A 12,505-nucleotide genomic window follows, 5' to 3' on the forward strand; every position below is an offset into this window, starting at 1 on the left:
AATATTCACTGGTCATTTCAAGCCTATAGTTTTGCCTCATTTTTTTAACTATGCTTGTCAGAGACACATTTAAAAATTATGTACCTTGTCACTACGATTGCAAATAATGTCTTGTATTGTGACTTTTACAAATAGATAATTGCCTGAAAAACTTCCTATAAGCTAAAAAGGACATTTAATTAAAACTATTACCCCTTTAAACTACAAAAGCCAATCATTATCTACCAAAAATTTCATAAATATATAGAAGTAGAAGAAAACAGAAAATATCAATAACCTTGCCAGAAACAAATGCTATCAATGAATTGTTTTCTTAATCTTTGTGAACTTGAATATTTTAATCTTCACATTTTATTAGGCAATTAAAATTACTCTAATTGGATTTATTTGGTTATTAATCAATTGTTATTTTCCAATTTTCTAGTGGGGCCACAGGTTTTTTTTTTCCCAATGAACTGAATTTTCATTGTTTAGAGATTCTTCCAGTCATAAGAGTTTAGCTATAAAAATTATATTATCCCCTTGATGATCATGTATATTGCAACTTTTTAAAAATTTTCCTTTTCCTTTTATCTATAGTGTTTTTAATACACATAAATTTAAGTCTAACTCTTCCAACATCTGCTTTGTGGTTTCTCTCCCTCAAGTGTTCTTAGGTTGCTGTTTTCATTCAAATTCAAATATATCTTCACCTATCATTTTTTCATTGCTCTTATATTTTCATAAATAATTTTGACGTTAAGTTTTTTTGTCTTTTTGTCTTCTCTAGGGCTGCGCCTGAGCCATATGGAGGTTCCCAGGCTAGTGGTCTCATCGGAGCTGTAGCCTCCGGCCTACACCACAGCCACAGCAATGCCGGATCCTTAACCCACTTAGCGAGGCCAGGGATCGAACGTGGGTCCTCATGGATGCTAGTCAGACTGGTTTCCCCTGAGCCAGGATGGGAGCTCCCCTGTCCATCTTATTTACCCTGTGAAATTCAAAGTCTCTCAGGGCGACTCAGAAAGGCAGTGTGCTCTGGAGCAGAACTGCAGGGCTGTGAAGGAGCCTGCGGGCAGGCAGGCGGAATCTCTCGCCCTCCCCCTGCTGGTCTTCCGCCACTCGGGTCTCCGGCTCCGCACACACCCGCAGGCGGCGGAACGCCCTGCCCTCAGAAAACGGTGTGTTCCCTCCTCCACCTTGTCCGCATCTGTGCAGAGATCACCGTTCCTTCCGTCCAGCTGTCCCAACCACCTTCCTGGAGGCATGACCTCCCCCGCCAGCTCTTTGAGAGCCTCCCCTCCGCTACTCATTTTCCTACCTCATTTATTATGTGTGCTATGAAGACGGCCACAAACTGTAAAACCCGTACATGTGCTGCATGCATCATTTATTGTGTGTGCCTTTCTCCCACTTAGAAGGTGAACTCCATGAGGGCAGGGATCTTTGTTTTATTTTCTGACGTATATGGAGTGGTAAGTGCCGCACAAATATTACACAATGAATACATTTTCTGTTTCAACATTTTCATTTCCTAGGAAGGAAATCAGTTAACCTAAGGGGTTGATGGCTCTAAGCAATATTTTTAATGCTTCAATTAAGTGGTTTTCCTTTATGATATAATGAAGATACTATGAAATCCATAAAAGCGTTCGATAGTAATAAAGTGCATACTTTTATGTACGTGTGAAGAGCTTTAAGAATGATGTTAAAAATAAAATAGGGATTTTGAGGCCTATCCCAATTTTTTACTAAAAATACATCACTTGCCTAAGAGCCCTTGTTTTTCAGAGCCGTGTAGTGTTGACGTGGATCACTTGAGCAGAAATAACCTAGAGATGAAGTGGAATTATGAAGGAAAGATCTTACATGGGGACTTAATTGATTTTGTATGCAAACAAGGATATGACTTGTCTCCATCATCCCCGCTCTCAGAACTGTCCGTGCAGTGCAACAGAGGAGAAGTGAAATATCCTTTATGTATTAGAAAAGGTAATATTGCTTTCTGACGATCTCTCAGGTGATCAATATCACCACTTGGGTTCAAGTATAAGACCCTAAGCAACCCACCACCTGCATCATCTAATCTGCAAGACTGGGAATGAGCAGATCCGTTCATTGCTAATCAGTACATACACTTAACTAGGAGGACTGTGCTGACAGCTTCTCATTCCGTAAGTCGGGGCTATACATGGGAGCAATCCTGAGATTTTTTAACTATCACCAGCCCATCAGAGGACATATCACCCCCTCGTAGGCAATCAAAAACCGTGTAAGACCTCGCCCTCCTCACAGTGTGCGGGGAGCGCTGTCTCAGAAGAGAGCTTGACCTAGAGTGAGAGATTGTGTATATTCTTTGGATATAGGACTCTCATTTTTAATGAGAAAAAAAGGAAGAGAATCAAACAGAACACATGGCTGCAAGATGGGGTCGGAGTTCCCCTTGTGGCTCAGCAGGTTGAGAACTCGACATAGTGTCTGTGAGGATGCCAGTTTGATCCCTGGCCTCACTTGGTGGGTTAAGGATCTGGCATTGCCATGACTGTGGCATAGGTCACAACTGCAGCTCAGATTTGATCCCTAGCCTAGGAACTTCCATATGTTGCAGGTGTGGCCATAAAAAGAAAAAAAGAAAGGAAAAAACAAAAAGACAGATCTTATACACTTTCACTTTTGGCTAGTCGAAAAGAGAAAAATAAAATCATGAATGTTAATACTTTGCTTGTTTTAAATGTGGATTTAATATCATGAGATTCTAATGGCAATCATAAATTTTATATGAAAGTTATTGCAGAAGTGCTCTTGATAGTTAAAAATTACTTGAGAGTTGTCTCAAAAATTCTTTTACATGGAATACCTTGTTTTATTTCTGTAGCAATATGTAACATATACCTATAGTAGCAATTCACTGGAGACTCTAACAATTATTTTTGCAGAATCTAGAAGAATGTGTGCAACTCCCCCACTTATTAAAAATGGAGTTACTGTGAGTCCAGCAGCAGGCGCCTATGAAAATGGCTCCTCGGTGGAATACAGGTGTTTCGATCACCATTTCCTGCAAGGGTCTAGGAAGTCCCATTGTCTAGAGGGAGTGTGGACCCCCCCGCCACTGTGTTTGGGTATGTACTGCTAAGTATGTCCCTATGTATAAAAGAAAATCACATTTTCCCTTTCTCTTTTCTTTGAGTTGCTAAAACACAAATGCAAAATTAATTTTTGCATTTATGTTATTTTATTAGTGTGCCTGTTTAAATGACTGATTTCTGTCTTTCCTCATAAGTTAACTAGAGTCCAACCCATTCTAAAGAGTACTTTTTTTTTTTTTTGTCTTTTTGCCTTTTCTAGGGTCTCTTCCCACGGCATATGGAAGTTCCCAGGCTAGGGGTCTAATCAGAGCTGTAGCTGCCGGCCTACACCATGGCCACAGCAACGCGGGATCCGAGCCGCGTCTGCAACCTACACCACAGCTCAGGCAATGCTGGATCCTTAACCCACTGAGCAAGACCAGGGATGGAACCTGCAACCTCGTGGTTCCTAGTCGGATTTGTTAACCACTGCGCCACGATGGGAACTCCCTAAAGAGTACTTTTTAAGCACAAACCAAACGTCAGGTACTGGGTTAGGAGTGGCTGTTAGGATGGATAAGCCACGTGGTGTGGGTAACCAGGTTAATAGCGACCATTCAGTGTTATCCATGCTGCTCGAGAAAACATGGGGTCAGTGGGGAGCAGAGATGAGAACGAGCATTCTCAGCTGCAAAGATAAAGCAAGTTAACACCTTGTTGGCGAGGGATCCTAATGGAAGTTTTCTATCTAGCAAGCTTTGCAGGAGACATAAAATAGCATATTTTAAATAAAAAGAATATTACTTTGTGTTTATATCTTTCATTTTTCTCACTTTATTTCCTCTCATGTCTTGGACTTCTGTACAATGCTGAGAAGAAGTGGTGGGTATCTTTGTGTCTCCATCTCATAAGTAAAGCTTTTGGTAATTCATCTTGAAGAATTGTGTTATAGGAGTTCCTGTCGTGGCTCAGCAGAAATGAATCTGACTAGGAACCATGAGGTTGAGGGTTTGACCCCTGGCCTCACTCAGTGAGTCAAGGATCTGGCATTGCTGTGAGCTGTGGTGTAAGTTGCAGACGTGGCTCGGATCCTGTGTTGTTGTGGCTGTGGTGTAGGCTGGCAGCTGCAACTCCAATTCGACCCCTAGCCTGGGAAACTCCATATGCCGAGAGTGTAGCCCTAAAAAGAAAAAAAAAAAGGAAAAAAAAGAGAATGATGTTATAAATACTATTTAAAAATTACATTAAAGATATAGATACTACCTATTTCTATTTTGCAACAAGTTTAAAAACCTTCAGTGAGTATTAAATTTTAGCGATGTCTTCTGAAACAGTCATATGATTATTGCCTTTTTCTCCCCCTAGAATTCCACTGCTTCTTTTTGCATGTTAAGTCATGAGTATGCCTGTTATAAATCCCACATGATTGTGGTGAATTATGCTTTTTATATGCTGAGTTTTACTTGCTAATATTCTACTTAGGATTTTTGCATTTATTTTCATAAGATAAACTGATCTGTTATTTTCCCTTTGGGTTTGGTTTCCTGTTTCTGTTAACCTCATATAATGAGTTAGGAAGTATTCCCTCTTTATCAATTTTCTGGATTTTGTGTAAGACTGGTACTTTTTCTTCCTTAATAATTATAAGAATTCATCAGAGATACCACCTGGGCTTTAAGTTTTCTTTGAGGAAATATTTCAATGAAAATTTTGATTTGTTTAATAGATATTAGAGAAGTTCCTTTCATGGCTCAGCGGTTAACAAACCCGACTGGATCCATGAGGATGCGAGTTGGATCCCTGGCCTCGTTCAGTGGGTTAAAGATCTGGCGTTGCCGTGAGCTGTGGTCACAGATGTGGTTCCGATCCTGATCCCGCATTGCTGTGGCTGTGGTGCAGGCCAGCAGCCGCAGCTCCAATTCGACCCCTAGCCTGGGAACCTCCATATGCCACGGGAGCGGCCCAAGAAATGGCGAAAAGACAAAAAAAAAAAAAAAAAAAAAAAAAAAACTTCTTATTTTAGTTCTGTCAATTTTTGTTTACATCTTTTGGTGGGGTTTTTTTGGTACACACAAATGGAAGCATGTTGAATCTCAATGGGCTGGCTCCGGATAATACGAGTCCTCCTTTACCTGTCGTAATGCTTTGTTTTTATTTGGTTTTGCCTTAAAATCTACTTCAGCTCTACCAGCTGGTTTTTGCCAAATATTTCCAAGGTGTACATTTTTTCATCCTTTAACTTTCAACTTTCAGCATTCTTACTTTTAAGGTGTGTGTTTTATAAGCAATATATAGTTAGTGTACTTAAGATATATTTATTCAGTCTGACTATTGTCTCCTTTATAATAGAGTATTTAGTCCACTTATGTATTAATGTAATTACTAATACATATAATTACTGGGTTTATAGTTACCAACTTACTATTGTATATATTATATGTATATTATATATATATATATATCCTGTATGTTCTATATTCTATTTTCTCTCCCTTTTTTTTTGTTTTCTCATGAGTGAATCAAAATTTTTGCTATACTGTTTTACTCTCCACTAGCTTGTTAATTATACATTCCTCTAGGCTTCCTTTAACCATTAGCATAGGGAGTTCATAATACAAAGTTGTCTTACTATGCTCGAATATAAATTCATACATTTACCATTTCCCTAGGGCCCAGAACACATTAACTCTATTTACTCTTCATTTGTTGTATTATTGTGTCATGCATTTTCATTGTACATATAGTTTAAATCCCAAACATATATTAATATTATGTTGTCCAACAATATTCTTTTAAATTTACCCATATATTTATCAATGATTTGTTCCTCATCTTCTCTTGTTTTTTCTGTTTCTCATTAGGATACTTTTCTGTATGCCTGAAAAAAATTATTTCTTTATTTTTTTCTTAGTCCGTGCTTACAAATTTATTTTTTTCACCTTTGAAGAATAATTTTTCCTGATGCAGAATTCTAGCTTGTTCCTTACTTTCTTTCAGTGTTTTAAAGATATCATTTCATGCTTTTCTGATTTTTTGGTAATTTTTGTTAAATAGACAAAGGCCACTTTCAAGGGTATTTCTTTGAAAATAAGTGTCATTTATTCTGTTTTTGAGCTTCTCTTTGCCCTTATTCTCCACAGGTTATATTGGGGAGGGGGGGTGAGATGTGTCTTTATTTGTGTATTTATTCTTCTAGGCGGTAGTACTTCTTAAATCTGTGGCTTGATGTCTTTCAGAGGTTTTGGATATGTCTAGCTAATGTCTTTTCAAGTATTTATAACATTTTCTCTTTTTACTCTTTCTGTGATTCCATAAAACACGTTACATCTTTTTCCTGTCTCCATTATCTCTTAAAATTAATACTTTTCTCTCCCTTTATCTTCTCTTTGTTTCAGTTTGGTAATTTTCTACTGATGTATTTTCCAGCTTTAAACTTGTCTACTGAGTTCTCGATTTCAGTATTATTTTTGCATTTCTAGAATATCCACTTCATTTACCTTTTTGTAGATTTGAGTAGTCTGATGAAAAACTGGATCTTAACATCTATTTCTTGACCCTATGAATCACAGTTATATACCTGCAAATTCCAATATCTGGATCATCTGTAAGCTTATATCTATTTTCTAGTCCCATTATTTCTGTTAACACTTGATTGAGTAGCAAATATAATGTGCCTGTGATTCCAGGAGGTTGAGACAAGGACATCGTCTTATTCCAGACGATGCTCTTCCGGTCTTCTGGCTCGTAGTGCAGGGGAATCTGGTCTCCATTCAATTAGAGACAAAGCTTTCTCTAAGCTTCTTTTCAGGCCTTTGCCCCTGCTCACAGAATGTAACCCTACAGGGTTCTTTGCTCGAGTTTGGTGTGTAGACCAAGGGCCCCCTTCCTGCCTATCTGTGATGTTCCTGGGAGATAGCCAAGTGCTCAGTGTAGCTTTTCATTCACCTCAGGCTTGGCTCCTTTTCCTCTCTCTGCACAATTAAAAATAGGCAGATGCCCCCCCAGGGAAAATCCAGGGCAGAATATCAAGTTCATTCTTTCCCACCTCCCATCTCTCTGGGCCCTGAAGTCCTGGCTATCTTGGCTGACCCAAACTTCCATTTTTCTATCCTCAATGCCTGTGGGGTTTCCAGAAGCTCTGCTGGTTCTATGTTTATCGCGGCCCCTTCTTTGTCTAATCTCTCAGCTCCTGCTGGGAATCAACAAACCCACCCAGAGAAAAATGGCACATAGCATGTGAAACTCATCTCAATGGGCTTGGACCAAGTCCTTCGTCGCCAGACTACTGACTGCCTTGGAAATTCTCTGAAGCCTTGAAATACTTGTTTTGTGTCTGTCTTCAACTTTCTCATTCTTAGGAGAAGTGCTGGTCTGGTCTAGGCTACTATGTCATAGCTGAGAGCAGAAGTTCTGTGAATCGATTTTGAATTTGTTTTAAAGTGCATGTTTTATCGAGCAGTAACGTTCCAAATGGTAGTACCATCTGACCTCATTTTCGAAACTATTTTGCAGTGACTGTAAAGACCCTAGCAGACTCTTACCAGTAACTCCTGGCCTTTTTTTCCATCTATAGTACTTCTGGCATGACATCTGACACTGAGACCTTTGTAAACACTTGTTGAGAATGGCTGAATAAAGAGGTTTTTTTAATGTTATGTGAATCAGTTATATGATTCATATGCTTTATTGCCAACTCTGGATCTTTTTATTTATCTCAGAAGCAAATACTTAGTGCTAGATAATCCAGAAGGCGAATAACCCAAGCAGCATCAATTTCTGAAATGACTTGATTTTTAAAATACCAGTCTTTCTATCATGGGAAAAAAATTCCTTTTTTTTTTTTTTCAGAACCTTGCACATTATCTTATGTTAAAATGGAACATAATAATTTACTCCTTAAATGGACTTTTGACAATAGGCCATATATTCTCCATGGCGAATATATTGAGTTTCTTTGTAAGGGAGATACTTATATAGCTGAGTTACCTGTTATCGGATCTGAACTTCGAGTGCAATGTGACAGAGGGCAGTTAAAATACCCAAGATGCGTTCAAAGAGAAAGGTAAGAAGAGGCTGGTGCCTGAAACTTTTTTTTTTTTTTTTTTTTTTTGTCAACTTGGCAAAACATGAGATTCCTTATGTTACAAATTTCAGAAATATTCAGTTCTACAACATTCCAACTTTACGGTCATTATAAAGGGGGGAAAATCACAGTTTCTTTTTCTTTTTCTTTCTCCCCCCCCCCCCTGCTTTTTAGGGCCTCACCTGTGGCATATGGAAGTTCCCAGGCTAGGGGTCGAATGGGAGCTGCAGCTGCCAGCCTGTGCCACAGCAACGCAGCATCTGAGCCGCGTCTGTGACAACGCCAGATCCTTAACCCACTCAGCGAGGCCAGGGATTGAACCTGCGACCCCATGGTTCCTAGTCAGATTCACTTCTGCTGTGCCACAGTGGGAACTCCTTCTTTATTTTTTAAACCAAGTGAACTCCTAGACATAGTAGCTAATTCAACAAGCTTTCCTTAAAGTCAAAGCACTATTTTCTATTTGACATTTGTGACCTTTTGGCAATCAGGTAAATAAATCAATTTATATGAGCAATATCTATATGCTTTGAGACAAGAGAAAAATCACATTTTCCCCATTTCCCACTAGAGGTTCATGTATGAGTAGTAATGATGGGAAACATAGCTGTACAAACTTTCTACTGAGGGGTGAGCATGTTAATAACGAAGATTAAAATTATGGGGTTTCTTTTCAAGATCACATTTCTATATAAGAACTTGGAATTTTTTCTAAAGTGTTTTCTCATATACCAATTTTTAAAATATATTTTCTGCTATTTGATAAATGGGAAAACAGCCCTGTTATTTTTTTCAAAAAATATTGAAAGAAAGCAATAAAATAATGTAATTCATTTTATAGGGTGAGCATTTTGCCCCTTTTGTAGATACCCTATAAAATAGAAATATACTCTATGTTCAACTCAGAATATTTTTTAAATGACTTTTGGCAAATGGTGTGTTATACTCTTCTAGTGATTATAAACAATAAAGTATATGAAATAAGTAAAGACAGCCTTTTAAAATACTTTGAACACTTCAGAAAAAAAATTTGTAAGACACATAGGATGGATAACTTTTCTTTTTTATTAAAATTAGGGTAGAAAAATTCATGTGCTCTTTAAATATTTTAGTTTACCTTGTATTTCTCATTTGTAAAAAAGATATAGGTAACTCAGAAAAAAATGTAAAAATGGTATTAATGTAGTTAATGACATTGAATTTTTTTTTTTTGGTCTTTTGTCTTTTTAGGGCCACACCCGTGGCATATGGAGGTTTCCAGGCTAGGGGTCCAATTGGAGCTGTAGCTGCCAGCCTTCGCCAGAGCCACAGCAATGCCAGATCCAAGCCGCACTTGCAACCTACACCACAGCTCACGGCAATGCCAGATCCTCAACCCCCACTGAGCAAGGCCAGGGATCGAACTCGAAACCTCGTGGTTCCTAGTCGGATTCATTTCTGCTGAGCCACAGTGGGAACTCCAACACTGGATTTTTAAAAAGGAGTTGGTGATGTGCTTTACCAAGGATGGTTACCTGCTTGTATCAGTACTTTGTTAAAACAAGGAGCAATTATGTGAAATGTTGAAGGGCTACAGTTACAATAAATACTTGACCAGACATGATGCTTATTTCAACACCCTCCCTTCTTGCTCCTTCTTTTCAAGGACATTGTCTCATCAAGAACCTTTAAGGACATACAAATGAAATGGCAGGAAAAGAAAGACTATTTCAACACATCGTAAAATCCTTTACAAACCATAATTGCTAGAATAAAATTATTGAGTTAAAAACTCCTGTTTTTATCTGCTTGTAGATTTGAATCTAAACTGTTCATGCTGAACATTCTTTATTTAGAAATGAAAGCCACAACATGTTGTTTCATTTTTCTTTGGATGACTTGATGGGGACCTAATCTTTGTTCCATGTCTTTTCTGTCTCCTAAAAAATCGATCTTCACATCAAAACATTGCTGTTCCTAAGTGCCCATTCACTGAGCATATTGTTGTCTTCAATATATGCATGAAAAATTCACATTTGTCTTCATCTTCTTCATTAACGCCAGGCTTTTCTGTTACTTTTAGTTCAATATATTATGTTAACATAGAAAAACCCGAACACATGAGCACTGAGAAACTAGATATTATGTTAGAGGATTTACTTTATTTATTTATTTATTTATCTTTTGTCCTGCTTAGGACTGCACCCACGGTATATGGAGGTTCCCAGGCTAGGGGTCTAATTGGAGCTGTAGCCACTGGCCTACGCCACAGCCACGGCAATGCCAGATCCGAGCCTTGTCTGCAACCTACACCACAGCTCATGGCAACTCCAGATCCTTAACCCACTGAGGGAGGCCAGGATAGAACCCGCACCCTCACGGTTCCTAGGCGGATTCATTTCTGCTGTGCCACGATGGGAACTCCAGGATTTACTTTATTACATGCAGAGGAGACTGCCTTTCAGTTCTAAAGTGTATAGAACTTTTAAAAGTAATTGTTCTATTCGCTACAAGGTTGATAATTAAATTGTTCGTGAGTTCGTGAACCATCCACATGGTCAGAGTTGCCCAACGAACATGGTTATGAAAAGAACAGCCCTTACCATTGTTAGTATTATACACTTTCCATTATTTTTTTAGACCAGGTAGTTATAGGAGTCATGAGGATTATTAACTCTGAAATCAGTGAATCCTGCAAGCACCAAAAAATGGTGTGTCGGCATCGCAGGGATCGGCCGGAGGCCTGAAACCATCACGTTGTCATTTTCAGGTTGAAGGAAGAGCTATTCGTCTGGTGGTGGTTACAGTTCATTCAGAAGCACTGCCTAGAACTAGGATCCTTATTAGGACGGGTGTTGTTACCAGATGTGCGTTTTTCCTCTTTAGAAGCTATTCAGTTCATCTACCTTGTTTTCCTAGTACGATAATATTCTCCAAACTCCTTCAGTTCTTACTGCTGGGCTGTGACATCTTCTCTGGAATTAAGGCCACCCCTAAACTTAACCCTGTGGATTAAATACTAATTCATCCAATGTTAAAACATGTATGTTTTAACACTGTCCTTCCTTGAGGTCACATTCATGATTTCAGTGAATTTCCAAGAGTAGTTTTTCTCAGATGCTCTCATAAAATTGAAATCTGATGGAAAATAAACATCAACAGGAAAATACGAATTCTTTCCAATGAATTTATCAATCAATCAATTCAGAACTGATAGTGACCACCCGCTGTGTCCCAGGAGACAGACCAGGTAATCCAGGGCTCCGTGGTGAATAAAATTCAGCTTATTATTTCAAGGAGATCACAAAGTAAGGAACTACCTGGTTTAGAAGAGCTAAACTTGTACTCTTGATCATAAACTTGGGCACCTAAGGGGCAGGCATAGCAGGTGGATAATACGTGAGGCAAGTCTGATGGTATTTCTGGGGAACGGCTTAAGGCTTGCTCTTTTTGACCTGGCCAGCTTCCTAGCTTCCTGATTTACTTCCCAGAAGTTAGTTTTTAATTGTGGTTTTCTGCATCTTAAAAGTAACTCAACAATGGTGCATACGTTTTTGTATTAAAACTCATTTAAGTGTTCCCATCATGGCTCAGCGGTTGACAAATCTGACTAGCATCCATGAGGATACAGGTTTGATCCGTGACCTTGCTCAGTGGGTTAAGAATCCAGCATTGCCGTGAGCTGTGGTGTTGGTCGCAGAGGCAGTTCGGATCCTGCGTTACTGTGGCTGTGGTGAAGGCCTGCAGCTACAGCTCCAATTCGACCCCTAGTTTGGGAACCTCAATCACTGGAATCTCTCATCCACTTGGGATATTCTAAGGCTTTTGACAAGCTCTGTGACAGAAGCGGGGACAAAGACCAAACACAGATGCTTTTCACTGCATGTTTTATATTGCACTTCATTGATTGCACATCTCAGATACTGCATTGTTCACAAATTGAAGGCTTGGGGGAATCCTGAATTGTTCAGGCCTATTGGTGCCATTTTTCCAAAAGCATTTGCTCACTTTGTGTTGCTGTGTCGCATTTTGGTAATTCTCACGGTATGTCAAATGTTTTCATTATTATTATATTTGGTGAGGTGCACTGTGATCTCTGATGTTATTATTGTTTTGAGGCTCTGTGAACCCCACCCACATATGATGGAGAACTTAATGGACTCGTGTGTGCTGTGATTGTTCCACTGACCAGCTGTTCCCCTGTCTCTGTCCCTCTCTTCCTGCATCTGTATTCCCTGAGACACAACAATATTGAAATTAGGCCAATTAATAACTCTACCATGGCCTCTAATGTTCAAGTAAAAGGAAGAATCACATGACTCACATTTTAGGTCAAAAGCTAGAAATGATGAAGTTTAGTGAAGAAGGCACATCCAAGGCTGAGACAGGTTGAAAGCTG

At 39.0% G+C, this 12,505-nt stretch overlaps 1 protein-coding gene across 3 annotated transcripts in view; it reads left to right on the top strand.

Annotated features, from left to right (window-relative positions):
- Positions 1–11,266, top strand: part of F13B (coagulation factor XIII B chain) — a 32,736-nt gene extending 21,470 nt beyond the window's left edge. For 2 of the 3 annotated variants that reach the window (XM_021081851.1, XM_021081853.1), the window contains 4 exons: positions 1,771–1,971; positions 2,916–3,098; positions 7,893–8,106; positions 10,877–11,266. In XM_021081851.1, the coding sequence (XP_020937510.1) occupies positions 1,771–1,971; positions 2,916–3,098; positions 7,893–8,106; positions 10,877–11,033 (755 nt within the window). In that variant the 3' untranslated portion in view covers positions 11,034–11,266. Of the gene's footprint in view, positions 1–1,770; positions 1,972–2,915; positions 3,099–7,892; positions 8,107–9,772; positions 10,140–10,876 lie in introns of those variants that run through there. The other variant, XM_003361614.4, reaches the window with a different exon arrangement.
- Positions 11,267–12,505: the final 1,239 nt, after the last annotated feature.

This window comes from Sus scrofa, unplaced genomic scaffold (assembly GCF_000003025.6).
Source record: "Sus scrofa isolate TJ Tabasco breed Duroc unplaced genomic scaffold, Sscrofa11.1 Contig2471, whole genome shotgun sequence".
Classification (NCBI taxonomy): Eukaryota; Metazoa; Chordata; class Mammalia; order Artiodactyla; family Suidae; genus Sus; species Sus scrofa.